General features: G+C 41.4%; 1 protein-coding gene across 1 annotated transcript in view; it reads left to right on the forward strand.

Annotated features, from left to right (window-relative positions):
- The first annotated feature begins 16,130 nt into the window (after nt 1-16,130).
- PLCXD3 (phosphatidylinositol specific phospholipase C X domain containing 3) overlaps nt 16,131-27,498 on the forward strand; it is an 83,125-nt gene continuing 71,757 nt past the window's right edge. Inside the window, exon 1 of the mRNA XM_086479973.1 lies at nt 16,131-16,233. Within this exon, the coding sequence (XP_086336099.1) occupies nt 16,131-16,233 (103 nt within the window). The remainder of the gene's footprint in view (nt 16,234-27,498) is intronic.

A 27,498-nucleotide genomic window follows, 5' to 3' on the forward strand; every position in this document is an offset into this window, starting at 1 on the left:
TGTCTGCCATCACCCCATTTGACCTTTTTGGTCCCATGAAGAGAGGGGACACAGGACTGTGCTCTTCTCTTGGCCTTTCCCTTTGTGACAAACTAGATTTGTGCATTTGCAAGGAGAGAAGGGTGGTGGGCCTTAAGTTTATTTCAGGAGTTTTGAGGAGGCAATAGGGAGGGATATGGAGAATGTTCACTTTTGGAGTGGGCATCTGCCAGCCTGCAGCCGCTGCCTGGTCCTCGGGTCCCCAGGTGCTGCTGTCTGGCCCCATGCGCCACAGTTTCCATACAGACCCAGTGCCTGTGTCTGGGCTTCTTTAAACTCATCCTCTTCTCAGGCTTCCCAGATGATGGATTTAGTCATTCCTATTTTACATCCACTTACTCCTAGAGCTGGGGTGCCATTGCAGAGTATTGATGGAAAAGACTGCCTCCAACTCCTTTAAGGGAACTGCAGCATGCAGACCCGCTGACAGCCTGTTTCACCTCTGAATTTAATTAGTTTTAGCAGGACTGATCCAAGGCAGTGTCAAAATCAGTCTTTTATTATCGCATAGTCTGTCTGCTTGCCTGCGCAGCACTAAGCACACACTGAAAACCCATATGCAGCCTCACTAGGATGCTGAACAAATCGGTATTTATGAACAAGATAAAGAGTAAAAGATTATGACAAAAACTTCTAAAAATTTCAGGCTGCTTCTTTTAATTAAAATGACAAACTGAAATAAAGTTGTGCTATTTAAAATGAGCTTGCCAGAAGCAAACAAGTGCACATGGGGCATGATGGCTAATAAAAAGGATAGACTGCTGATGAATAATAAAGCTTTTGGCACTTCCAGCTCATTCTTTAAATACACCTATAAGGAAGGATTATCAAAGAAAAAAAATAAATTTGGTGCCTTGAACCATTATTTTCACCCTTTCAAGTATAAAAATCTGCAATTCAGGGAAAGCATAAAACGCGGAAGTTTATTTCCATTGTGTTCCTTTCCAACTTCATACTAAAAGTATATAAAAATTTGTAAAAGTACATATAGAAGTAATAAAAGTAATAAGCAGGTAAGCATTAAAACAACTGAAACGGGTTTGTATTTTTCACAGGTCTGGTTCCAGAAGACAGATGTGTGCCATAAAACTGAATCAGAATTTGCATCCCAAATTAAAGAAAAAGGTATTTGAGCTTGTTGATAGCACTAGGCATGCGAGTAGTCCCACAGATTTGGTGATACTGTTCACATGATTAAAGTTCTTTTGTCACACATAAAAGAAATTAGACACGGTTAACTATTTTTCAATGGTAGTGCCAGCTAGCATTTCTTGAACATCTGGGTGGCTGCTGTTTGATGTAAAGATCTGTATTTGCTTATATTGGGTTAAAAAAGGGGAATGGGAAAACAAGCCTGATTATGGTACTGCATTATATCTCAAAGATAAATTTATTTTCTTTTTAAATATTCAAAATTGCAGTGAGACTTATCTACAGAAACAGTGTCAACAGGAGCATATATCTGCACTCAGGTAACAAGTCCTAAAGTTTTTTGATCCAATATTTAGGGTAAGTCCAGGCTTAAGCTACTGCAAAAGTTTACCACTTCAGGTCAAAATGTTATTAAAAAAAAAATTTCCACATTATGCCTTACAGTTTTATGCTCTCTTTAAATTAAGGAACAGCTGCCAGCTCATAAGAATTTTGGTAGATGATTATCATAAAAAGTTTTAAGTGAGAGCTCTGCTAGAGCAGGTCTAGAGAGAGGTAACTTTTAAAATCAGGGCAAAAATATGAGGTAAAGGGGGATGGCCTAATATTTAGGAAATGCTCTGCAGTAAGACTTTACTGTTACTTTTCCAGAAAGGTAAGTCCCAAAGAAAAGCCAAAAAAAAAAAAAAAAAAATAGAGAGCTGGAAAAAATGTATTGGAAAAAACATATTGGAAAAAACCCAAGGTGTCTAGAGGCTTTTGCAAGTACAAGGCAAGGCAGCTATTGCCTCATGTGCTGAAATTAAGCAGGTTGGCTTCAGAGTACAACCACTTAGGTAGCACTTTAAGAAGTGAAAAGTTGAAAGATTAAAGGAAATCCTGGGAAAGGCGGGAACTGTGGTTAACTGCGGTTGGCCAGGCTGGGATAAAACCTGGCCAGTGCTGCCAGGAGTAATGATACAAACCTGATGCCAGCTGCCTGGGTCTCCAGAAACCTACATACACGCACATCATTGCTGTAATTTCAGAGCTGATCCCTGAAAATGGGAGATGCTCTAGCAGTCTTTACTAAGTCTTTCCCTTGGACTTACTGATATTTCCAGGCTGTAGATGATGGCATTGCACCCAAGCCATGTGAATGGGAGGCACTGGTGTTTTCCACCTCACAAAAGATGAACACTTTTCACAAGGCAGGAGTTCAACCTGATGCCAACAGAGCAGGGAAGGACCAGGGAGGGGCGATACTTTCTGCCTGCTCTGCCCCTGCATCAGGCCTGGCATGGGCAGCTTGTGCTCAGGGGTGTGAAACATGGATGTGTTGGTTCCAGCACCAGTGGTTGGTGACCCTTGGGGAGATCCCAGCATTTCCACGCTCCATCTTCACCTGTTGGTCAACAGGTCTTCCTCAATTTCAGTCTTACAGGATCCAGTACTTCCTACACAAACCACTGTGTTTTCAGCAGTGGAATGGACAATGGTATTTCAGAGGTTTTATGGACTTCCAGTAAGAGCAAACTAGGAGTGGGGATGAAATGTTGACATGAGGGAGTGCTTGCTTTTGCTTGCTTGCTTTTTGTAACCCACAGGTGTTAGCTCTGCTCCTCAAAAGCACCTAAAAAGCATTGGCTCAGGGAGACTGATGCATAAACAGCAGCTTCCACTCACAAAACCTCAGATTCCAAAGAAAATTTCACCTTAACTAAAACAGTAATTTTTTTCAGGAAAATAGTGCTATCTATCATGATTGCATTTGGCAAGCCTCACTAGCTTTACAGTTGTTATTTAGAAACACAGTGTTTGCCAACATGATATAATCATAAATGCAAGTCTCTCTACTTCAAAGAGGAAATAGCTTTGAAATGGCAAACGAAGTTTGGCAGATTTTGGCAACTACATTAACAGTGAATTATTACTGAAAATATTCTTTTGCTATGCAATCACTCTGTTTTCCATGAGAACTCCTGCTGAGCCAGTTCAGGGACAGCAGACGCAGTGGTACCACTTTCATAAGCTAAGATGAAGCCTTGGTAAACTATTAACAAATATCTACAGCTGTCGTCTAAGCTCTGATTTAAAATAAGATTATTCTTTGCATACTGAGCAGTTGGTAGGCTGAACTGAGATGCTTAGATTATTTGATTGATTTCCATTTCTATGATAATCCTGTGTTTGTTCACTCTAGGCTCCTGTTTGATGCCAGGGATTGGTATTTGGGTTCCAGAGGTTTCTCTCAGCCCCCTCCATATACATTGGTGTACAAGAGTTGGCAATGCAGTTTGGTTTGTTGCTTGGAGACAGCTGCAGGGACGCACAGTGGCATAAATCACACCTGACTGTTGCTAAGGAAATAAGACCATCTCCTGCTTTTCCTTCAGGCCTTGTAATAAGAGAGGGAAGCAAAATTTGTATTCAGGATATTTAAAATATTGCTTTAATTTAACAAAAGTGAAAAGGAAACTACATAATGCACATATGTAACAGCTTTCCTGGCAGACAAATACTGCATTTTCTTTCTCCTGGAGGTGATTACTGGAAGCACAGGATTTGAGCATATTGTGTGATGGAGGAGAATAATTAGACACAATCTGGATTTGGGGCATAAAAACTCAATAAACTTTTTGGAGGGTTTTTAAACTTGCAGAGCAGTGCCTGTTGCTCACTCTAACGTTTATGGAGTTTCAAATTAAAAAATAAGAAATTTTTGCTACCAAAAGCTTGACTTTAAAAGTGAAAATTAGACTTGAGAAGGTAGTTCTTCCTTCAGGAAGACCATAGAAGAAATGAATTTGTCAAGCTAATGAAGAAGCACAGATGCATACTTCAGTTGCCTTTGACCAAATGCTTGTTAAAGAGTTAGCTAAGAGAATATATTTGGGGAACAACAGAGAATCTGTGAACACATTTCTCAGTTTCTCCCAGCTTTCCCTTAGGCTTCTTATGGAGAGAAAACTGGGAAGCCGCGTGAGTGTGAAGGCTGGTCAGATGGACCTATTGCTGCTGCCGGTCCCTCAGAGCAGCGGGAAGGAGTTGGGCATCCTCTGCTCTGAATTGTTCTCTCCCCTTGGTGAAAGCGGCCTGCAAATAGCTCCCTTTTGTAAACATGACTTCACAAAAGTGCAGCATATGTTATTCTGCCATTTTTCAAATAAGACAAATGTTCTCATCTTTTATTCTTTGCGAAGCCCATGTAAGTTCCTGATCAGAACAGCATACCAAATCTATGTGTTGCATTGCATTGGAAAAAAAGTTCACCACTACAGGGAAACACATGCTTGGAAATTTTACTCTTGAGAAGTATTAAGAGGTTTAGAGATACCTAAACATTTGGAGTTCGTTACTAGTACTGGTGCTGATTTGCAGGTCTCATAATTATTTCTGTATTTTATTTTGATTTACACAAACAATAATGGAAGAACCTATCCCTGTCCCTAAGCATTCCTCATAACTTTTGAGATGTTATCTTAAACTTCCCAAGCTTTATCAGACAAAGCACAAGCAGCAACATTTATTCCCTCTTATGATTTTTTTTAATACCCTAGCTTAAATGCCAATCGTTTATCTTCCTGAGATTTGCCTTCAAAATTCAGGAAACACAGCTGGGCTTTGTAGGCTTGACCAGAATGCTTTTCCTTAGAAGAAACAAAAGCGTCAAACAATACAAATCTTTCCCAGTAATTCCTCCCTCAGATGCAGGGCAAGGCTGATGCCATGAATGGCTGGTCCTGGTGATGGCCAGTGGAGGGTCAGACAGGTGGTGTGTCCTGCAGCTTTCCCCACCACAGGGACTTTGGAGCTGTAGGAGCCACTAAGGTGAGCTATAGAAATGCCAAAGCAAAAACCTGCCCAGAAATGCACATTTAACCTCCTAAATACTAGTATGCTAATCATTCCTTCAGGTCATTAATTTGTATTGCACTACTGAGTAGACGTCCCTATTAGCCCGTCATTGACAACAACACCTGATCTGAAAAATTTACTACTATAGTAAAGAAAACGAGTTACAAGGAGAGGTAAAAGTGAGGAAACAGTGAGGGTCAGGGCAGTACATTTTGCTGCCAGAGTGTCTGCCTAACCATTGCAAGTTGTTTTGTAGGTGCTGTCGTGTAACTGTATTACGAGAAGAATTTAAACTAAATTACTGTTCTTTCTCCTTTCTCCTGCCCTCTTATCTCTCACAGACACAGGCAGTTTTAGCAGAAAGATTCATTGCCTTTTCATGCTTATATTTTAAAATATTTTCTTTATGTGTGTAAGTGAAATGCCAGAGGTTCTTTCTGTATCTAGCAAGACTTCTTTTTTTCAAGGATGGGGTGCACAGTAAAAGGACATTCAGATTAATACCAATGTACTTTCAAGAGGATTTTTTTTGCTGGAGGTATTTTTCCTTGGTTGGGAAACCATTTATCCACTGCTGGCACACGCACAGCTTCTGAGATCCTTTGCTCTCATATTTTTCTTAATTTCATTATTCATTGTCCTAGAGCTCCTCCTGTGCAGCAGAAAGAAGGTGGCACTTCAAACCAATTTTAGCTGAATATCTCTAACTTACTGGAAGTTGCTCAAACAGCTTCTCCCAACAAAGAGAATTTCTAGAATATTTTATAGTGAGAAATATGAAGAAGAGGGTTGGGGTGGTGACCAATAGATATTCTTCTCTCTGTGTTGAAAACCTCTAGTGTGGGTGATGCACCATGCACCAGCTAGACTTCCAACTTCAAGTATGCATGCATGAAGTGCGTTTCTCAAAAAAACTTTACTCTTCCTGAAGGCAGTAGGGTTTTGAAGTACTTAATTTGTCCTCTGGAATGCCTTTAGTTTGGGGCATTAAGGATATCTGTGTCCACACAGGTCAAGAATATTTTCAACCTGTGATCCCAAATTTGTTTCCAGGAAATAAGAAAGATGCAGGATATCAGTGTGTATTTCTGACTCTCATTTGCAATGGAAAAACTAGCTCCTGCTTTTCCTCCTCCTTCCACAACACTCTGGCTGTTTAGCCAACAGTGTGACTTGCAAAGCTCTTGCAACATTCCAGGGAAAGCCAAAACAGTACACATGAAGACTGGCTCCCTCATGTTTGGTGCTGGGCCTCCCATCATCTTCAAAGGGGCTAGGATTTTACCCACTGCGTCTCCTTAGTCTGTGCGTGATTCATGTTGTTTATCATCCAGACCATTCACAAACCTCCCACTGCTGCTTCCCTTTCAGCAGTGGAAAATTCTTCCAAAAATGAAATTCTAAAAATGGGACTGAGTTTTGCTGGCTTTTTCACTTCATATGGCTAGTGGAATAACACATCAATGCTCCTGTTTCTCACATGGCATATGCTTAATGTAACAGTGAGACATTATCAGTCTATCTTTATAATTTATCTGCTGCTGAATATGCTGTACCATTTCCATGTAGAGATTTTCAATAAAATGCTTATGCCCTGAATTAATGTACATTTTCTTCCATTCATAAATACGTACTGTCTGATTTTGATATGCTTACATACAGACACTGGCATAAATCTGTTGATTTACATAGAACTGCATCTCACCACACTTCAACCCAGAAAGGATCTTGTTAAAACAAAGGGCTAGCACTTAAAATTACACTAATTAAGCCTACATAAATACTTTGTTATGTTCTGCCACTGTGCTTTGCTCAGAAAGGTCTTTTCATTTGTCCAGAGAGCAATGAAACCAAACCCCAGGCTTTTTTTTCTTGCCCGCTTTTTCCTCTTCTGCAAAGCTATCTGCACCTCCTTCATTTCATGGTGCTTTTGCTGGCGCTGGGGACTGCCCTGACAGCAGCTGTGGACACAAGACAGCTATTACCTGGCTCTCCAGACCCAGGCTCCGTGTCAGCCCCAGTGCCCGAGGAGCTTTCTCTGCACCATGGCTCACTGACAGCGACATTCCCAGTACCGCTCCCGCCAGCCACCTCCCGTAGCCCCCGAGGCTAGTTTAGCTTCATCCTCAGGTATGGGGGCTTCGCAACGCTGTAATTACCATGAGGAAAACACCCTGGATCTTCCCTTAGTTGAAAGAAAACAGCACGCACACTGGCTGTATTAAGTGTTTGCTTTCTGCAGCAGCAGCAGAAATTGGAAATCCGTTGCTCTGCACACACAAGAAAGGGTATTTCAGTGAAGTTTGTACATCTGTGTGCAGATTGCTGCAGAATTCTTTTGCTTTTTGTTGTCTTCTCTATGTGAGCCCCCCCTGACCTCCACAGGGGCTGGAGCCGACATGAGGAAGGGCAGATGCTGCACATTATTACACAGCCGTGCTCTAACCTGCTCAGCCCTTGCAAAAACATGCATTGAAAGCAGCTCGTTTGTGGAAAGAACTGGGAATATTTACTGCTGTAAAGGATTTACTGCTGTAAAGGATTCAGTATTGGAAAAAAAAAAAAAAGAACAACTAAAAGATCAGATGTATATTAAGGCAAAATGATGGTACCCTGAGTTCAGGCTATGAGTCAAGGAAAGGAGCTCCCCAGCCTGTTGAGGGAAGTACCAGGGCTTTGTTTTGTTGTCAGAGTGCTGCTTTGGATTTGCAAGTGACACATCAAATTTAGAGTCCACTTTTGAGGAGACATCCTTCTCCCCTTGACAAAACAAAAAAAAAACCCACAAAAAAAAAACAAAATAAAAAAAAAGACGACCTCTAGTGCTCGCAGTGGGTGATGTGGAGGTGTGGGGGTAAGGCACCAAGAGCCACGCTCACAGCCCCAGTCCTGCAGAAATGCAGGAACACTGCCTTTCCCTCTGGCTGCTCATCCCGAACTGGCCCCATCCCTCCCATCACCATCCTGCTGGGATCAGTCTTCCCTGGCCCCTATTTGATTTAGTTGATGGCAAAAGACAGCTTTTGAAGGAATGATTTTAATTTGGCTAACGTATTTTTCAACAGGGCTCTAGATGTCAGGAAAACGCAACCAGACCTAAGGTCTGGATTCCAAAAAGCAGATGCTGAAACCCTCTTTGTTATACTATGACCGTTTGTAGGTGCCTCAGTGGATTAAGGCCTTATTTTGATTTCCAAGCTGCTGCAACCAATGAAAAAACAGTTAAACATGGGTAAAACAGGAAAACACTGCTAAAATACTGGCAGGCTATGAAGAGTACTGTATCAAAGCTGTAACCTGCATGAGCTGCTGGAAGTGTGCAGCATCTGCAGCACATTGGGGGGCAGTTTGCAGGCTTTTCTACCTGCTCAAGAGCAGTGGGAAGAGGCTGGTTGGAGCCAGACTACACCTTCTGCCCTTTGTGTTCATATGCGTGGAGAAGTCTCTGATGGCCTTTTTAACCCTGGTCTTTCCCAAGAGAATTAGGCAAATATTTTACAGCCTAGCAGATAAAATGTGTGACTTTATATTGCAAAAAAATAATGAGTTTTAATCTTAAGGGGATTGTATTTTTATTAGAAATTTCTCATGTCTTTTACTCATGCAGTGTTATACGGATCATTATGTTTTCAAACTTAATTATCTTTATAATCCAGAGCTGCACTGCATTTAATGTTTTTAGCAACTTTTCATTCTGGAAGCAAGTCGTGATGCACAGCAATTATGGCCTAATCCTGTGGGCTGAAAATTCTTTCAGAAACTGATGCCTCATTTTCAAGCTCTAGCTAGAAATATTGACAGCCTTTTGCAACGGTTCATTAGGTACAGTGCAGTCAGGCAACTAAGGTCTTAGGTGCATAATTTAGTTAGCCATGTAAGTCAATGATGAGGCAGCAATTCAAAGCAGAGAGAAGCACAGCCAAGTCCATACAAGCTGGGAGGAGCTGGATGGCAGAGGGACAGATGTTCTCTGAATGAAAAGCAAGACCAGCTCCTCCACCCCATTGCCCCAGAGGATGGAGGTCTGGGACAGAGATAAGCCCCAGATCTTGGTGATACTGCCACCTTTGGATATCAACCTTTGGATATCCATACTCTTGGGGGATTCTTTTCCTGCCTTCATTGTCAACCACTTTTTCCATTCTCTTGTTCTATCCCTCTTTCTCACCTCGTTGAGCTTGGAAGCTTCCACCTCGGGCTGGAAGAAAAAATATCCTTGGTTTCAGGTAAGAAGTGTTACGTTGTTGCACATGGTATTACCTTTGCGCAACAACTGCTTAGCACTCCTTAATATCACAAGGTGGAGTGGGGCACACCATGGAAACGCTGACTTCCCACATTTAGCTGTCAAGTCTGTTTCTCTAGCATCTCTGCCAACCTCTTCCGACTTCTTCCTCTACAGAAGCCAGGTGCACCAACCCTTTCTTTGGGGTTGAGACATTGCCCTGCACCCTGTACTACCTGGCCTGCAAATGCCAAGCTGGAACAACTGCACTGCTCACACCAATCATGCAGTGTACGTAATTAAAAAGGGACGTTACCTCTCATCCTGCTCAGCAGGCACTGACTGCAGCCTGTGAAATGTGGCTAGCATACCAATTTGAGCAGTGTGCTAAAATCTCATTAGTCCTGCTGACTATTTTCAACACCTTTTGGGAGTGCTTTATTACCATGCAAACAGCAAGAGGCAGAAATGCATCTTTCATGAAACATGACTCCAGTTGCCAAGAGTGGAACTGACCACTGTTAGCACTCTGCAGCTTGTGTTGGAAAGTCTCTGTGTCATCCATCATCCTTTCTATCTAAAAATAGAAAATACTTTTCATCCTCAGCGGCTTAGGATATAGGCACAGTAGATGCATCAGATAACAACCAACTGATACTAGTTTTCCATCCAGAGGATCCAAATCCCACTGAATTCAGTGAAGTATTTTCATTACCTTCACTGATTTTGGATTATCCTCCAACAGTCACAGAAATAAAAATAATCTGCTTATTATTGCTTAGTATTAATTGCTTAAGCAGCCACTATATATTTCCTTGCTTTCACCATTTTCTCATGTAATGCAGTTCCCATTTCTTCTAGCCTCTTTTAAGTAACATTTACTACAGAACATGAACAGTTTGACTGATGTTTTCTCTTTTTAAAATAATCCTACAGCAAAGAAATGGGAACTACATAATAGTGCATATGTGCCTCTCAGTCTTAGCCAAGATCAATTACAATATGTCATTCTGAATATCTTGATGGTAAAGCAACAGTTGTAAAATCTGAGAGTCCCTTTTTATAGCACTTAATTTCCATAATTTAACAAATTAAAAAGTACTTTACTATCTATTTAGAAACACTATTTTCCTCTTCTTCCTCAGCTGCTAAATACCTTGCCTGGTAGGTCTGAACTACGTCCTAAATGGCTCACATATACAAACTGATTGCATCTTCCGTTTCTGGTGGCCCACTGTAAAATCCTGCGAACACTATCCACTTCTGATCATCTCATCCATTTCATTCCTGCTACCTTCATTGATTTTTCTGTGTATGGTTTTGTCTTTTCTAACCACTATATGATAACATAATAAATATTGTCAATGAAAATAGCTTTTTTTCTTGACTGGATTCTGTCTTGCATTTTTAACAGTTTTTACCCTGCCTTGAACATTCTTAATTTGTCTATGCTAGCTAAACACCAAAGGTGAGATCTCAGCATCCAGACAATCTGAATTCTTCTGGAGTGTCTTGTCTATTATCATACTGAGTTTTAGTAAGATTTTAGTTAGATTGATCAAAATTTTCTCTTTACAAGGGCTCTGTTTTCTGACAAAACTATGTAGAGTCATGAGACTATCTGACTGCCTTGAAAACTTTTCACTCTTTTTTGCTGCCACTGGAAAAATTAAAAGTTAGGAGGGGGGAGGTTGGTTTGGGGCTTTCAACTCTGTTTTTTTAACCAAAGGCAGATATTTTCATATTAATAAAGTCTTTTGTAACAACACCAACAGTACATTGGATGGCTACATGCATTATGATCAGCACTGGGGCTTTCTTCTCCACTGCCTATGGTAACTTCACCACTAAACTAGCTCATGTAGCTCTTATTTTTGTTAAAACACTGTTTCCACCTTGGGAATGTGCTGAAATTCAGATACTTGAAGTAAGCTTTCTCTGCAAATGCTTTACCAAGCTAAATGTGGGGCCTCCAAGTCACAGAGACTTGTCCATGACAAAAAGTTCATGAGTTTCTACAGAAAATCTTGAAACATTGTCAGGTCTGTTCAGAAATAAAAAGCAATTTCTCTCATCCTTCCTTGTACTGAAGTTGCATACTCTGCTGTGATTTTATAGTACTGGATAGAAAATAGGGCTTTTCATGTTCTGCTGTTGCTGCTTTTGGTAATGCCATTAGAGCCTTAGCAGTAACGCCAACTTAACCAAACACATTTGTTTGTAACCAGATAAAAAAGTAGCACCTGCTGTGTTTCTAAGCAAACATCTTATGTGAGACACAGCATGACTCTGCATGACAAACTTATAGAAGAAAAAAGCAAAACAAACCTTCTTCCAGAAACCTGAGAAATACTCTGGAGAGAGGAGTAGCTATGGTGAAATTGATTTCCACCTGAGGACTGGGTAGGAATATTAGCATTCATCTTTTAGCCTCTTTATTTCAAGTTTCGAGAATTTGGTTAAACAAACTGTCTTGACATACCTGTCATTATTTTATTCTGTTATAATAAAGGATATAGTATGCATTTTGGTCTTGATTTTTATTTTCATTGACACATATGCTCCCTTGAGTCTTCTGGATATTATTGTAATGTCTCTGCTTTTGTTCTAAGGTATGCAAGTAAAAACATATATTGCATCTCTAAATTAACCCATCATGTTCACAGTGTCTGTAGTTCACAACAACAGTGTGGGAATAACATTGACATCTTGACATTTGTCAGCTGCCCAGAACAAATATGTCGCCTTCTCAGATTCAGTAACAGCACCAGCAAGGATGCTCAGATCTTCTTAGCAGAAAATAACAAATCAGAGTGCAGAATAAACATCTTTTTTTTTTTTTTCACTTGAAAAGTAGAAAGAGACATATTCTTTCCCATAAAATGAAGAAAAGACTATTCACCCTGTTTCTACAAGACTTTTTTTTCTGTCTTCTCAGAAATTCTGTAAGTTGTGAGGTAAGATTGTCAAAGTTAGCTAGGTGAAGTACGAAATTACAACAAAAATACTTGTCACCTCTTCTATTCACCTGTATGGTCATTTGAAAAATGATCTCTTCTCATTCAATCAATCTACTTACTTTGACTCTTTATGTGCTTGTCTTCCAGATAAAAACTACTTTACACCTGTTAGCCATAAAGAGTAATGAAGCTGAGAACAAGGCGGATCCACTGCATTCTCAGGTAACAGGAAGATAATTGGGAACTGAGCTGCAGACAACTGGAAGGGCTTTGCTGCCCAGATGTGACTGATGGTGTCATTTAAAGCCATGAGAGCTGCAAATAGGGTACGGCAGCCAGGATTTGTTCTGAAAAACTTCTGGTAATAGAAATGGGCAGTAGGAAGGAGGAAGAGACCAAACCCCAGAAGTAGAATCCACTGAAAAACTTCAAATATTTAAACAGTAGTAATTCTTCTGTTCAAAGCATCATTTTGAATTCATTAATAACAGATTTAGAGTAGCCTCTAAATAAATCAGATATAATAGGAAAGTTACAGAGACACAATACCCCATTAAGCCATTTTTTCTTTTACCTTTCAGGGTGGAATGTACTTTATGTAATTTAGAGAAAAAGATCCTGTTACTCCTCTGTAATTTATGTGATTAAAATAGATGCCAAGGACATATGAAAAGGCAAAGTATCAGTCTGTTAAGATGACAAAGTATAACAGTGAATGTTTACCACTAAAATGCTAATTTTTAAGAGAATAAAAACAATGGAATGCCTTTTTCAACAATGAAATTAATTTTGAGTGCTGAAGTGACATTCCTACTGGCTAAATTACTCTGGTTTTCTGTTCCGTAGAAGCAGACATGTCACTATTCATCCATGCTGTTATAGCTTCAGACTGGAGAGAACACAATACGTGATGAACAGATAGTACAATTTCAATTTTCCTTCTCCTCATGGCATCTTCAGTGAGCTCAGCATAGCTGTGAATGAAAGAGCAAAGATGGTATTTTTCAGTATCTTGGCACTGCCTTTCATTTTCGTTGTACCTGGTCTCTGTTAAGCTTTTTAAGTATTTGATTCCTGGAATCCACTTTCTTTGACAGTTCAGACCTGTGATGTGTAGGGATTTCAATAACTTGACTAAAGATGTAATTTTTTGAAAAACTTTTTACTCTTTTGAAATAGGAACAAAAGTTTGTGTGGATGGTCTGATTTTGATTTACAGGCTGCTGTTGCTTACAAATCTGTTAAAATTAGTAAAATAAGAAATTCAAGCTAAACCACAGTAAGCTGCTCTTTAGACAAGATAAGCTAAGAGTTTGCTCTGGTTTTTATTAAACTTTTCCTAAGCAGATACATAAACAAATGCAGACGTTTCAAACCACTGAAAAACTCCAAAAAGCTATCTTTCTTAGTCAAAGCTTCCACGTAAATGTTTCATCAGATTGCTGTAGAGATGCTTACTACTTTCTGTCCCATAAAGGTGTCCTCTGCTACCCTACTTCCCTCCAAATTATTTAAGCCTGCATTCCCACGAGTTCACAGAGACCCAGTGACAGATTTTAAGCCTGCTATCTTTGCAGCTACAGTGCATTAGAAACAGAAGCAAACCTCTTAAAACATGATTAGTGTGAGACATGTTAGAGGCAACCGGTTTTTACAAAGCAGAGTATCCATGGTTTGAAAATCCAGACTATGAAGAATCTTACTTTGGCTACTTAAAAAAAAAAAAAAAAAAAAAAAAAAAAGATACAGAAGCTCTAATTAGTTGTAGAAGCAAAGGCCAACAAGTTTCTAGTCAGCACAGAGAGGGATATTTACAGTTTCCAGTAAAGTAGAAGGCATTACTGAGAGACCTGGAACGATATCAGATCGTTTAGGCACTATTATACATTTTAAAATGACAGGCTTTTGCAGGCATTTGTTTTGTTTTGCTCTGAGCTACACCCAAAGCTATACAGAGGGAAGAGATCAACAGCAGTATTAACATGTTTAACCTTTCAATAAACTGTATACTCCAGTTTTATCTCAGAAAAGATAGAACACATAGTGGAGTGGATAAAAATTCAGCAGCAGTTTGCCAGGTAACGAGTGCAACCCATTAATAAATTTGCCACTGAAACTGATTTGATCCAATCATGTTCATAAAAACATTCATCACTCCTTACTTGAATGCTCTTTAGAAATGTTGATTTTTTTTTTTTACTATAATTTTTTCCTGTCCTTTGAACAGGTTGTAAAGTAACATCTTCCATCTTTAGGTCATTAGTGGGTTTTTTCTGTTTTTCTCTTTATATCCAAAATGTGGATTCACACTTTTTTTTTTTTTTTTTCTCCCCATGTTTGCTAATACCAGTGATTTTGGAAGGGGTAGATTAGCATCCTAACAGGCAGGAAGTAATACTACAAAAATTAAACCTGTCTCGATGATGGTCTGCTTACTCCTCCTCTTTCATTTACTACTTGATTCAGGTTCAACATCTCCCCCGAGGTGAACCATCTGTTCACATTTCCCCAGTCAAATCCCACCTCAAGAGCTATTTCTATTGCAAAAAGTGAGTCAGCAAAATTTCCTTTATTTCAATACCTCAGAAATATTATCTCATTTTTCCAAGAAATAGTTCTTTTATTTAATGGCTGAAGGAAGAGCTTTTCTTCATACTTGCTCTGGAAACTTGGACAGAAAGAGAGAAGAGGGTTATTGTTAGTTATTCCCTGCATTTTTATTTCTAAAGTCAGCTGTTATAGAAAATGTTGAACTGAAAACACAAGCTACAGGACCAGGCCGACCCCCCTAGGAATTCAAAGTGAACTGATAATTGACCCTGGCGCAGGCATCGCTCTCTCCAGGCAGGCTCTCTCCTGGCATTGTTTTTGACACGTCTACCAGGTGAACTTCCACATGCATATCAACAAGTTTGATAAAAAACAGTCAGTCACACTGAAGTCAAAAGATTAGGCTTGCTGTGACAATTCAAGATGGCCCACAGAGCTTGACCAGGTTCGTTTGCTCATTGGTCTGGAGGCAGTAATGTAAAATCCTTTGCTAATGACAGCATTTAAGATGCTTCTCCAAAGGCAGTTAGGTTGGGAATGAGAATGGAAGATACTACTTTGGATCACCCTTAAAGGACAATAAAAAATCATTGCCAAAATATTACAGATCTCCAAGGAGCGTTCAAGTACGAAGCAATGTTTTAATGTGAGTAACCCGTTGCAGAAGTTGTTTGTACCCGAGGCAGACAAGCCTGCCTCAGGGATCGGCTGGGAGAGGTGCCCAGGTCCCAGAGGAGGAGGCATTCAACCAACGAACCGCCAAGGTCAGGGAGGTTATTGCAAAGTCTCAGGGCTACGCAGGGGAACAAAAGCCGGGCAGTGCCCCTAAACGCCATCCCAGGAGCACATGCCTCGTAGCCGCAGCTCCGTGGCCGAGATCTCGGGTGGGCTCTGCTGCCTCCACCCGACCGGGGGGGCGGCAGTGGGGCTGAGCCGGCCGGCTGCAGCGGGGCACGTTGGCGGGTGCGACGGGCCAGTGCGCCTGTGGCTCCCGCCTAGGGCCTGGGCCGTGACCCTGCTCCCTCCCCAACCCCCCCCTGTTATTCCGGGCGGGTTCGTCCTCCCGAACACCGCCCGGCCCCGCCAGCGCAGGCCGCCGAGAGGGGACAGGGCGGCACCGGCGGGGAGCCCGGCGGCGGCGGCGGCAGCAGCAGCAGCCCGGGCGCTCTCACACAGGGCCCGGCGCGGCGCCGCAGGGAGGCGGCCGGGGGCAGCGGCCGGGCTCGGCGGGGCGGGGGGAGGTGGCGCGGGGCGGCGCCGGGCGGGCGGGGCCGGGGCCGGGGCTGGGGCCGGGCGGGCTGGAGCGAGCGGCGGCAGCAGCGGCGGGAGAGTGGCAGGGGCGCGGCGGCGGCAGCAGCGGCAGCGGAATGGCTTCGTCGCAAGGGAAGAACGAGCTGCGGTTCGCCGACTGGATGGCAGCCCTGCCCGGCAGCATCCACCGTACCCCGCTCACCAACCTGGCCATCCCAGGTAGGTGCTCCCACCTCCCCTCCCACCGCACCCCGCTCACCGACCTGGCCGTCCCAGGTGGGAGCTCCCACCTCCCCGCCCCGCGGGCTGGGGTGCGCCGGCGAGAGGAGCGGAGAGCGGAGCGTGCGGCGCGTCGGGCCGCTCCGTGCCGCCGGGGAGGCAGCGCGCCCCGGGCCCCGCCGCCGCCGCTCTCCGCCTCGGACACCTCCGTGCGCTGCCTCGGGCGTGTGCGAGCGGCGCGGGTGCGTGCGGAGGAGCCCGCGGGACGCGGTTCCTGCGGCCCCGAAGTGCGCCGCGCCGGGGGGCTGGCAGTGGGCACGGCCTCGGTCTGTCACCCGCGTGGAGAAGTAGCGTGTGCCTGTACCGCCTGGCTGGCGGAGCAGTCCGTTTGCTGGACCTCACGTACGCCCAGAATGCCGTGTATTGCCTGTGTCCGCGTAAACTTGTGTGGCGAGGTGGGGTCTGAGCGCGGGGCGAGCCGGGGAGGGATGCGGGGCTGCCGGCTGTCGCGGGGGTCGGTGGACTGCACCGCCGTGCGACTTCGTTTCTTGTCGCCTCCGGAAAACATTCCACCTCGACGCTGATTTAAGTGGAATCGGAAATGGCACGTCACGGTGCTCTGACAATAAACTCTTTCTTTCCTGCACTCTCTGCCTTTTTTTGATAATATGTTAACTATAACTGTAGACTTACGCGAAATACCTATCAGAATCCAAAACAGTAATTGATTCAGAGGATTCCTGGTCTGAGGGAGCACCTCATGTTGCAAGACCTCTTTGCCAGCATCCTGTCCCCTCTGAGGTGTCTGACAGGAAAGAGGGAGGTTTCAGAGATGCCGAGGCTGTAATGTTTCTTAAGCTCCTTATGAAAAATGTTCACTTTGTGCAACTTTTGTGTAGCAGCCGCTCGTGTTACAGCAATTTTTATAACACTAGTCAAAAGATTTTTAATCTTCAAGAAGATGTAATTGAAGCAGCTGTTTGCTAGGATGTGTGTCGTGTAGTTTCGTTTAAACACAGGCGTGCCCTTTTAAAGTCATGTGTCTCTTAGTTTGTTACAGTTTACATAAGCTGTATCTACTATTTTACTTGCTACACTAGTTTTTGCTATTGATTCAATATATTCTGTATGAAATGACTTTGGGGGGTAGGAATGCAGCATCTGTAACTATTACATCAAACTACGTTGGAGCTGTAAAAGCTTTTGGTGTTAATTAACTATTTATTAACCCACAAGCTATGGAATGTTCTTGCAGAATATTGGCTATGATGAGAAATTAGTCTGTTTGAAATTCATTGGGTCTTTACAAGTTAAATGTATTGTTTTAGAGACTTTTTCTTAGTTTTTTTATGAGATCATGATCAAACTTACTTGCTTCCAGATGCAAGAAATTGCCTTTGGTAAGCATCACCTTTAACTAGCTTCTTTGACTGAAGCATCATGGGGCCATTACTGGTGCATCTGTCTCACCAAGATCTCTCATAAACCCTTTGTAAAACGTAGGACAGTTTTTCATGGTGGGTATTTTTCAGCTCTCTGGCAGTAATGGTGTAAGCTTTCACACTTGGTTGACATGTTTAAATTTAAAAACAAAACAAAACCAAACCTACTGTGGGCTGTGAGTGCCAGTTAATCCCAGTACAGCATTAAGCAGTGGGCAAGTTCTGCAGCCTGTAAGTGCTGTAAGAGATTGACCTGTTACATTGGCAGAAGGGTTGTTCATGGTACAGCCATGCACACAGCCTTTTTGTGAAATTAGCAGCAAAACTTCTATGACTTGACTGGCATAGTGTTAAAACCTTTGAAATTTGCCCTTCTGTTATTGTAAATTGACCCAAACAACTTATCTGTCCATCTCACTATTAAAATTCCAGCTTTGTCAAATAGAGCCTTACTGGGGAGCAGGGAAATGTATTTCATATGAATTTGTCAGTTAAGGAGCCTGGCACGCAGGCTGTAGGTATCAGCACAGTTTAAATATTATCTTATAACAGTAGATTTATTATTATATTCAATGTACAGTGTGGAAATACACGATGTTAGTACAAAGGCAAACGTGGGATTGGTTTCACCCTTTAAGAAGAAATAACTTTTGAGACATGCATAAAGTTTATTTGGAAGTTTCCTCCATATGACCACACATGAACATTAGTGTTATGTGTGTGTAATAGCTGTTAACATGTGACTGCTATTCAAGTAGTTAATGCAAGGAATGTGTACAATCCAAAACCTCATAGGTCAAATCTTAATAGTTTTAACTTGGGAATTTTTAATTGTGTTGGAAACTAACAATTAATTACTAATGTATTCATAGAACCACTGCTATATCTTGTAAATAGCATTTTGTTTACATTGCTGTTTTTTTTTTTTTTTCTTAAAAAAAGAAGTTAACAGTACATTTTTATTTTTTCCAGTAGGATGTAAACTTCCCTTGTGCAGTAGGAATACTGATTTTGATCCTAATTTACCAGGATAATTCAGTTCCAGAGTGAGAGTAAAAGTCCAATGCTAATGTTGAAGAAAACAATTGGCTTGAAAATGTTAGAATGAATTTTTGAAATCATCACTTATCCAATACAGAGGATGTTCCATTATATTAGGGGGAAAATGCTGTTGTTGTATTAGAAATCATCAGTACATTTATCATTGTTTAGAAGGAGTGGTTGGAACTGAGATGATGCACTGTGTTGTTTTTGCACAGACATGCAAGTAATATTTTAACCATTCAAAGAGAAGCACAAAACACATTGTATTCTGTCGTGATTGTTTTTAAACAATGTTGTTGAAGGTATGTTATAGTCATATTACGTTTAAAAACATGATTGGTCACATTTTTTTTTTAATTGGTCAGTTGTTAAGCTTATGGCACAAATTTATAGTATTTAACACAAGTTATGCTTCCATAGTCAATGTTGGATTTTTTTAGTATTCCAGTAAATTCATTTACTCGCTTTGTTCTCTGCAGTTCAAGCCAGGTACTTTGGTTTCCCTAAGACCAGGAATTCAGTAGATGAGGCAGAGGTCTCTGATATAACATGTGCCAGCTTTGTCCATCAGAAACTTTTCCATTTGGATTTCTTCCAAATACGAGGACGATGTGTTATACCATGATATTTTCTTCTTTCATTGTACTGTCTATGTCTGTGTTCTCTTGTACTGCAAATGTCAGATTTACCTCAAGTGAAGGATACCAGTAGCAAATAGTAGTATATGCTATTTGGAAATAAAATAATCTCTTAATTTCCAGAGAATACCATGGATAGTTAATCTTCTATTGCTATGACAATTAGAACGATGAAAGGATATAATCTTAGGATTTCAGCACGAGGTGTATATCTCCTAGTGTTTGCCTTTTATGTTAGAAGATACACCTGGCTAAACTCACAACAGTTGACTAAGAAAAAGGGTGGAGAATTGTGGATTTCTGTTGTTATTGTTGTTTGTGGGGAGCGGCGGTGTCTTTAAGTAATTGCTAGAGTGTAGTTTTGTTCAATGCCTGTGTCTCTTTGACCAGGATAAGAAATATTTTTTTTGTAGATAATGTACATTTATAGAACTGATAATCTTTGTGACCCCAAGTTGAGGCTGGAAGGTGAGGTATAGAGAGCCTATGTATTCTGCTGTGTTAATGCCCTCTTCTTAATCTGGGTTCAGGACATGAACTATGGGCAATGCAGTAAAATAGACATCAGTAGGCAACATTTCCTTACAAATCGATCACCTTACTGAAAAATTAACTTTCTTATTGACAATCTGTAAATGTGTATCTAGTTTTATATGAGTCTGAGTTTTTGTACAAATAATATGTGTAATACATGTTGCCTTTTCCCCTGGTGCTAATATTCCAAGCCTCTGAGAAGTCTGTAAGAATAATTTATGATGGAAAAAAGTATTTTCCTCCCCAAGTAACAATCCCTCCACCACAATTGGTGCTAGTTTAAGATCTGCCTTATGAGCAATCCTGATATGTGTTAGGGACATTTCTGTCCTTTGGATAGTATAGATAAAATCTTCTGAGTGAATTTAAAACCTGAAATATCCCTTGAGTGCATAATTTTGAGAGGTGGGAATATTCAGGCTTTTGTTTCTTAGGAGAGTTTTCTGCTTTCTTTGAGCGGATGAAACCTTTGGCCTCGGCACATGCTCTTGTCACTGGAGAATTCACTGTGAGCAATATAATTCTCAGTGAAAATTATTTTCACAGGGTTGCCAGCTTGGCAGCCATGTTTACTTAATGTACTTAAGAGGAATGCAGAGGACCTGACTGGCTTCTTTTGTTTCTCAGATGATATTATTTTTTTTTTTTGTATTTTAACCTATGAAATTCTTTGTCCATCAGCCAGAAATAAGTTAATAGACACAGCAGAGCTAAAGTTGGCTCATTTTAAATAAGAAGCTGTTGGCAGGTGCATTTTTTTTAAGGTAACCATCTTTAGAAAGAGGATCTGAGACTTGAAATTTGTATATCCCACTAAACAACCATCATCATGCTTTGAAAAGAAAGAGCAAGACCTCATAGAACATCAGTTTACAAAAAGGATGTGTGTTAGTGTCAAAGATGTATTAAGAGATGGGAGATGGTACAGGAAGATTTGGGAAAAGAATGCATGTTACTGTAGCTGGAATATTTTAGCCATTCTGTGAATAAAGCACTGCTGAGGTAACGCAACAGCTCTGTTTCAAATATTTTAAGTTCCTGTCTTCTGTTGTAAAACCCTGAAAATGTTCCACTGATTACTTCTTGGGTGGATGCTTCTCATTCTCAGCCCCACGGGGAAATTCTTTCATCTTAAAAATGACTAGAAGTACTTCCTTCTTGGCTACATTTTCACTGTTTAAATGTTATTAGGGAGCTCTTTACTTTTGCGTTTGAATAGCTGATAAATTGGATGTTCTTAAGAGTGATTGTCTTTGAGAAGCACTTGGGACCTGTTTCATCCCTGTCTGTCCACTAGTGGTCAACAGAGTACCTCTGCTTCGCTTGCCAGTGTCCAGTTCTGTACAAAATCAGCTCCATCTAGAATTGTAAACTGCTGATGCAGGCAAACTTATAAATAAACCTATAATGCAGGTTCCCATTAGCTTTTGACATGCCTGTAAGTATCGGGAAGAACTGTTTCTTTTTTCGGTGCATCCTGTGCACAATTTCAGTGTTCTTCTACCTGAAATAAGTACTTTATGTTTTATTTTCTGCTCAGAAAATGAGCAAAGATATTCATAACTGACCTTCGTAGCTTTTTTAGTATAGCTCCCTTCTTCCTGATTGATGGTCTTCTTTTTACATCACTTATCCACAAAACCCTCTCTTGCTGGCCCTGCATGGGCTAATGTGTCATTTCCAGCCCTTTCAGAAATATTTCTGTGTGATACAATTTCCTGTGGCATTCCCATTAATTTCCCCTGTCGTGACATGTTTCTAGAATGTACAAAATGAAGCTGTTCAGTTCCTCACGCTGCCATAAAAATCACAGTTCAAGCCCTTCAGTTACTTGCCCATCTGCTACAAGAACTAATTTGAAACTGCTTTTTCTTGTTTTCCCAACAGGAGCAATTTATTTAAGCCAGCAATCTCTATCCACTCTGTCTCCTGTGGCTTAGTTCCAGCAGTGCTGGTTTCGTCTCAGACTGGCCTCGCATCCCACCACCGTGGCAGGTGTGGCAAAGGGAATGGCTTTATTACGATGTGGAATTATTCCTCTCTTTCCACCTCCTTGTATTTCGGTTTCATGTCATCTCTTGGGCAAAAACTTCTTAATTGTTCTCTGTATCCAAACTGCCCTTACCTTCTGACAATTTTTAACTTTGTTTGGTATGTGTTTTATGTTTGGTAACTCTCTACAGTTCTTACTATAGTGTAACTTGTACTGTGCCTTTCACACAAAATGATACTTGTTTCAAAGATGCTCAGACACACTCAACTGTGCAAATAATTAAAAATGCAGGTGCAAAGTAGACAAAGTTATGGAGACTGTAACTTTGAGTCCCCTAAGAGGGCTATGCAATCTATTCCACTGTTCTGCATAGTTATTAATTAAAATTTTAGCTACTTAGTTAGAAATTGATTGTATATCTTTAATAAATTATTTTCAGATTTTGTAAACAGATTTGTGTTTAACAGTTCTGCCCTTCAAAGAGCAGCCAGTTTCAAGCAGATTAACTTCCATGCCCATTTCGTCCCTTCTTAGAAGTAGGTACAAATTATACGTGCTTAATTTCTGAACAGATCTGCCTGTGCAGTCCTTATACTAAAGCCCATGGGACACTGCAAAGAATATGACTTGGAAGAAAGATGGTTCAAGATCTGAAAGTTTGGATTTTAATGGCTTTTCATTTGAGCTACTGTAGCATAACTTGGTTTAATCTTATCTTTTCCATTATTTTGAACAGCTGTAGAGTATCAGCTAATAGCTGTACAGAACTACTGAAGTGCTGGGGTAAATCAATGCAAACAAATGCAGTGAAACACTTATTTTCCCTTCGCATGTAGCCTTCCAGAAATGGGAATCACTAGTGATTTCCTCTGGGGGACACCCATCTACAAGGAGGATTGGAAGGAGGATCCGGGGAACTACAGGCCTGTCAGCCTGACCTCGGTGCCGGGGAAGGTTATGGAGCAGATCATCTTGAGTGCCATCACATGACATGTACAGGACAACCAAGTGATCAGGCCCAGTCAGCATGGGTTTATTGAAAGGCAGGTCCTGCTTGACTAACCTCATCTCCTTCTATGACAAGGTGACCAGCTTAGTGGGCGATGCAAAGGCTGTGGATGTTGTTCACCTGGACTTCAGTAAAGCCTTTGACACCATTTCCCACAGCATTCTCCTGCAGCAAGTGGCTGCTCATGGCTTGGATGGGTGCACTCTTTGCTGGGTAAACCACGGGCTGGACAGCTGGCCCCAAAGAGTGGTGGTGAATGGAGTTCAATCCAGCTGGTGGCCTGTCACAAGCGGTGTTCCCCAGGGATCAGTATTCTCTTTAATATCTTTACCAGTGATCTGGATGAGGGGATCGAGTGCACCCTCAGTAAATTTGCAGAGAACACCACGTTGGGTGTGAGTGTTGATCTGCTCGAGGGCAGGAAGGCTCCACAGAGAGACCTTGGACAGGTGGGATCAATGGGCTGAGGCCAATTGTATGAAGTTTAACAAGGCCAAGTGCTGGGTCCTGCACCTGGGTCACAACAGCCCCATGCACCACTACAGGCTTGGGGATGGGTGGCCGGAGAGCTGCCCAGCAGAAAAGGACCTGGGGGTGCTGGTTGCACTTTTGGGCCCCTCACTGCAAGAAGGACATTGAGGTGCTGGAGCGTGTCCAGAGAAGGGCAACGAAGCTGGTGAAGGATCTGGAGAACAGATCTTATGAGGAGTGGCTGAGGGACGTGGGGTGGTTTAGTCTGGAGAAGAGGAGGCTGAGGAGAGACCTTATCGCTCTCTACAACTGCCTGAAAGGAGGCTGTAGCAAGGTGGGGGTTGGTCTCTTCTCCCAAGTAAGAAGTGATAGGACAAAAGGAATCAGCCTCAAGTTGCAGCAGGGAAGATTTAGGTTGAATATTAGGAAAAATTTCTTCAACAAGAGGGGCTTCAAGCATTGGGACAGGCTGCCCGGGGAAGTGGTTGTGTCACCATCCCTGGAGGTATTTAAGAGATGTATAGATGTGACACTTAGGGATATGGTTTAGTGGTGGGCTTGGCAATGTTAGGCTAATGATTGGACTTGATGCTCTTAAAGGTCTTTACCAACCTAAATGATTCTATGATTCTATGTTTTCAGTGATGAATAATTTGTGTGCTTACTTTCACATATTTATTCTTCTGATAGAAAACTGTACTGGTGCTGCGTATGTTTGCACAGATAGACCACTTGAGGTCATATTTCACATTTTTAAAGTAAGGGTTCAGTTTTCTTACTGGCTATAGATAGGTAGCAAAGAAATAGTTTGCACTAAGAAGCGGTTGGTTAATCTAGAGTTTTAAAATAATTTGGGTTTTTTTCTACCATTGGCTGCATGGAAGAACAGCTAAGCAACAAAACTAAATTGCTGTTTATAATACCAATAGTATCCCCTCCTTAAATTGTCGTCAGTCCATAATACTTGAAGCAAAGCTGAAGATCTTTCTTCCCTTGTAGATTAGTGCCTGGTAGATGGGGACTAAATGCTGAAAGGTGCTGAGTGCTGCCAGCTCCCTTGGAAGCTGAGAGTCTTCTGTCTTCGATCAGGTCAGGTCCAAGTATCCAAAGAGAATCTTCACTGTGTGATGTTCCTACTGTAGCAAAATGTCACAGCCACTTAAAAGTTGGGGTTTTTTGAGGTGGAACGTAATATATTGTTTCCTCTGTTTGGAAGTACAGATTTGGTCTTTTTCTGTCTATTTTAAAACCATTCCACGGTTTTCACCGTGATCTAATTTAAAACAGATCACTAGAACAGCTTTTACATGCTTTACCACCTTTTAAAACATCTCTGTTCATATTAAATAAAGTTTAGCCTTTGCTTCATCTAATCTCTTATCTGGTTAGCTCACATACCTCACATGCTTACATACTTCATCTTAGTGTTTCAACTATGAAATATAATATTGCAGAATAGCTAGAAATAGAGAAAGTAAGGGAAGAAAAAATGGATTACCTTAGTTGTGGTTCCAGGCTTCACTCTTCTCTGTGTGTGACGCTTAGGATGTTTCGGATGACTGGGATGTGTATGACGTGCTGCTTCTATGAAGGCGAAAAGCTATCCACAAAGTTTATTGGATTAGAAATTTTGGTTATGATTTTAAAAAAACAGGATAAAGGCTGAACTAACTGGGTCTTTAGGTAAATTCTGTAGCTTGTTTTTGGTTGTGTTTGTTTTTTTTTTGTTTTTTTTTTGTTTTACAGAAGTACCCCCAGTGAGATGAATGGTATACTTTATACTTTAAGTTGTTGTCATGCTATCATCCTCAAAGTATTTGTGTTTTGATAGAAGATTTTTTTTTTTAAAAAAAACCTTATTAAAACGCTTGGCATGTGTTTATACTTTGGCAGCCAGGCAACTTGGTTTTGTAACTATGAAAGTTTGCTAAACTGGGACTTAAGCGAGAGCAGGAAAAATGTAAAATATATGAGTTACATGTAGTGCTGTGCAATCAAACTGTCAGTTTGGGAGTCAAAGTGTATTAGTTTGTTGTTTTTGCAAAATCCTTTTGTTAAGACCTCATATTCTTCTCATATTCTTCCAAAAAAATATGCTTCAAACTAGTCTAGATGTTCTCACCAAAGCCAAATGACATGTTTGTACATCTTCTGAACCAGCACATGACTGGAGTTGTCTTCTGATGTTTCACTCTGATGCCTGCCATTAAAGGATAGAGGACAAATGCAAGAAGTTCTAGTCATTTTCATTATCTATAAAGCTGCTGCATGATCTTAAGAAGGCTGTTAGAAATCTCTGACATGTTTTCTTCTTTGCAGACCAGGGCTGGTAATTTCAAGAGGACCACTGATACTGAGGCTGGCCTTGTTCTTAGGAGGAGAGCTGAGTTAGGAAGTGTGCTTCATGGGTTGTGGAACAATTCACTGACCCCTAGGCAGTGATTTGGGAGGAAGGCTGTTTGTTTTACACTGCAAAGCTCACTCAACGTTTTGTTAGAGTGCTGCTCTTCAGCCATGTGAATGCTACCAGAAGTTGCTTTGTTGGCAGAGAAGATTGAGTAGGTACTGATTCTAGTTGCTAGCACAGGAATCCCAACATATTTGCTATTTTAGGATTAGTCTTCTTTCTGTTGAAGACCTTACATTTTGCAAGATTATCTGTTCTAATTCACAGAATCACAGAATGTCCTAACATTCTAACAAGGGAGCTCAAAAGATCATCTAGTCCAACCCCCTTGCCAGATTGTGTAGATCATGTTCACAAATTCTGTCTCAGAAGCCGTGCAAGTCAGCGAGATGGTGTTCCTTATACCTCATGTGTGCATATTCATGTTCCGATCATGTGACCCAAAAATGTGAGCCTTTTGCATTGGTTCCCTCAGACTTGAAGTGTCTGCTTTGACATCTCAAAAGTGGCTTTGAAGCTGCTGCAGAAGACATCTGGCCGTTGCTTTTTCCATTGCTGCAAAGCAAGGAGGACAATGTTGATGCTCCTATTGCACTGCAGTAGAAGTCAAGCATTAGTCAGTGCACTGAGGTGAGCTGGGGCTGGAAGAAGCTGAGTTTGAGCAGAAATTCCCCAGTTATCCTCAGCCACAAAAAGGAGGAGGAGGGTGTTGCCTGGAAGTTCTTCTGGAGGCAAAGATCTAACTTGGGCATTGAACAGCAGAAACTGTGGATTTGTCTGCATTCATCTCTGTGTCCTCACTGCACTAAAAAAAGTGCTTTTAGGGGGTTACATCACTGGATCCCCAGAACCTTTTCTCAGCAGGTGCACACTGAAATTGGCTGTACTTGTGGCCTCTGTGTAATGGGTTTCAGAGTACACCACAGGAGTCAGCAGTGTATTTTTGTGGTCAACAAAGTGCATGTTCAGTACTACTTAGGCCATGTAAGTATGTGAATTTTCTGTTTCTGGAATTTTCTCTTTCTGGCAGTGTTTGTGAGTTGGTTTTGTTGTTGTTGTTGTTGTTGTTTTTTTTTTTTTTTTCTTTTTCCTGACACTTCGGCTTTTGCCCCATTTATTATAGTTCTCTCACCATCTCCAGGGTTGAAGTGCAGGCTTTTCCAAAGGTGTGGAGATGCTCAGTTTTGATGAACTTTAATCTTCAAAGCATTGCTTGGTTGGAGTTCTGGCTTACCCTGCTTCTGATGAAAAACTGACAGCCTTTATGCTTTCCACTAGGAGAGGTTGCCACAAAAGGGTCCTGCCTGGGATGTGAACAGGGAGCACATGTATTTTGACCTTCTACTCATGCTTCAAGGCTTATCTAAAAGTGCAGGCTTTTGCTGCGAGAGGGAGCTGGACTCGTGCCGTTAGCTGAGTGTTATTTAGTGCATATGCCTAGTGAGTGTTTTGAGAAACATAAGTTGACAATAAATAAGGAGAAATCAAGCCAGCTTCATTAATTTTTGGATGTAGCTGTTTTATAGGGGAAGCAAGCCAAGGGACACTATGAAGGACAAGAACAGTGCGTATACATATGAATGCTATTGCTTATAGTGTGCCAGAGAAAGGAATCCCTTTAAAAATCACAATGAGAAATATGGACAAAACTGGGATTTCTCAGATTGGTTTTAATGAACTGGCTGTCAATGATGCAGGCTTTTCTGACTGGAAATTGTGTGCGTATG

The sequence above is a fragment of the Leptosomus discolor genome, chromosome Z, assembly GCF_034619465.1.
Source record: "Leptosomus discolor isolate bLepDis1 chromosome Z, bLepDis1.hap2, whole genome shotgun sequence".
NCBI lineage: Eukaryota > Metazoa > Chordata > Aves > Leptosomiformes > Leptosomidae > Leptosomus > Leptosomus discolor.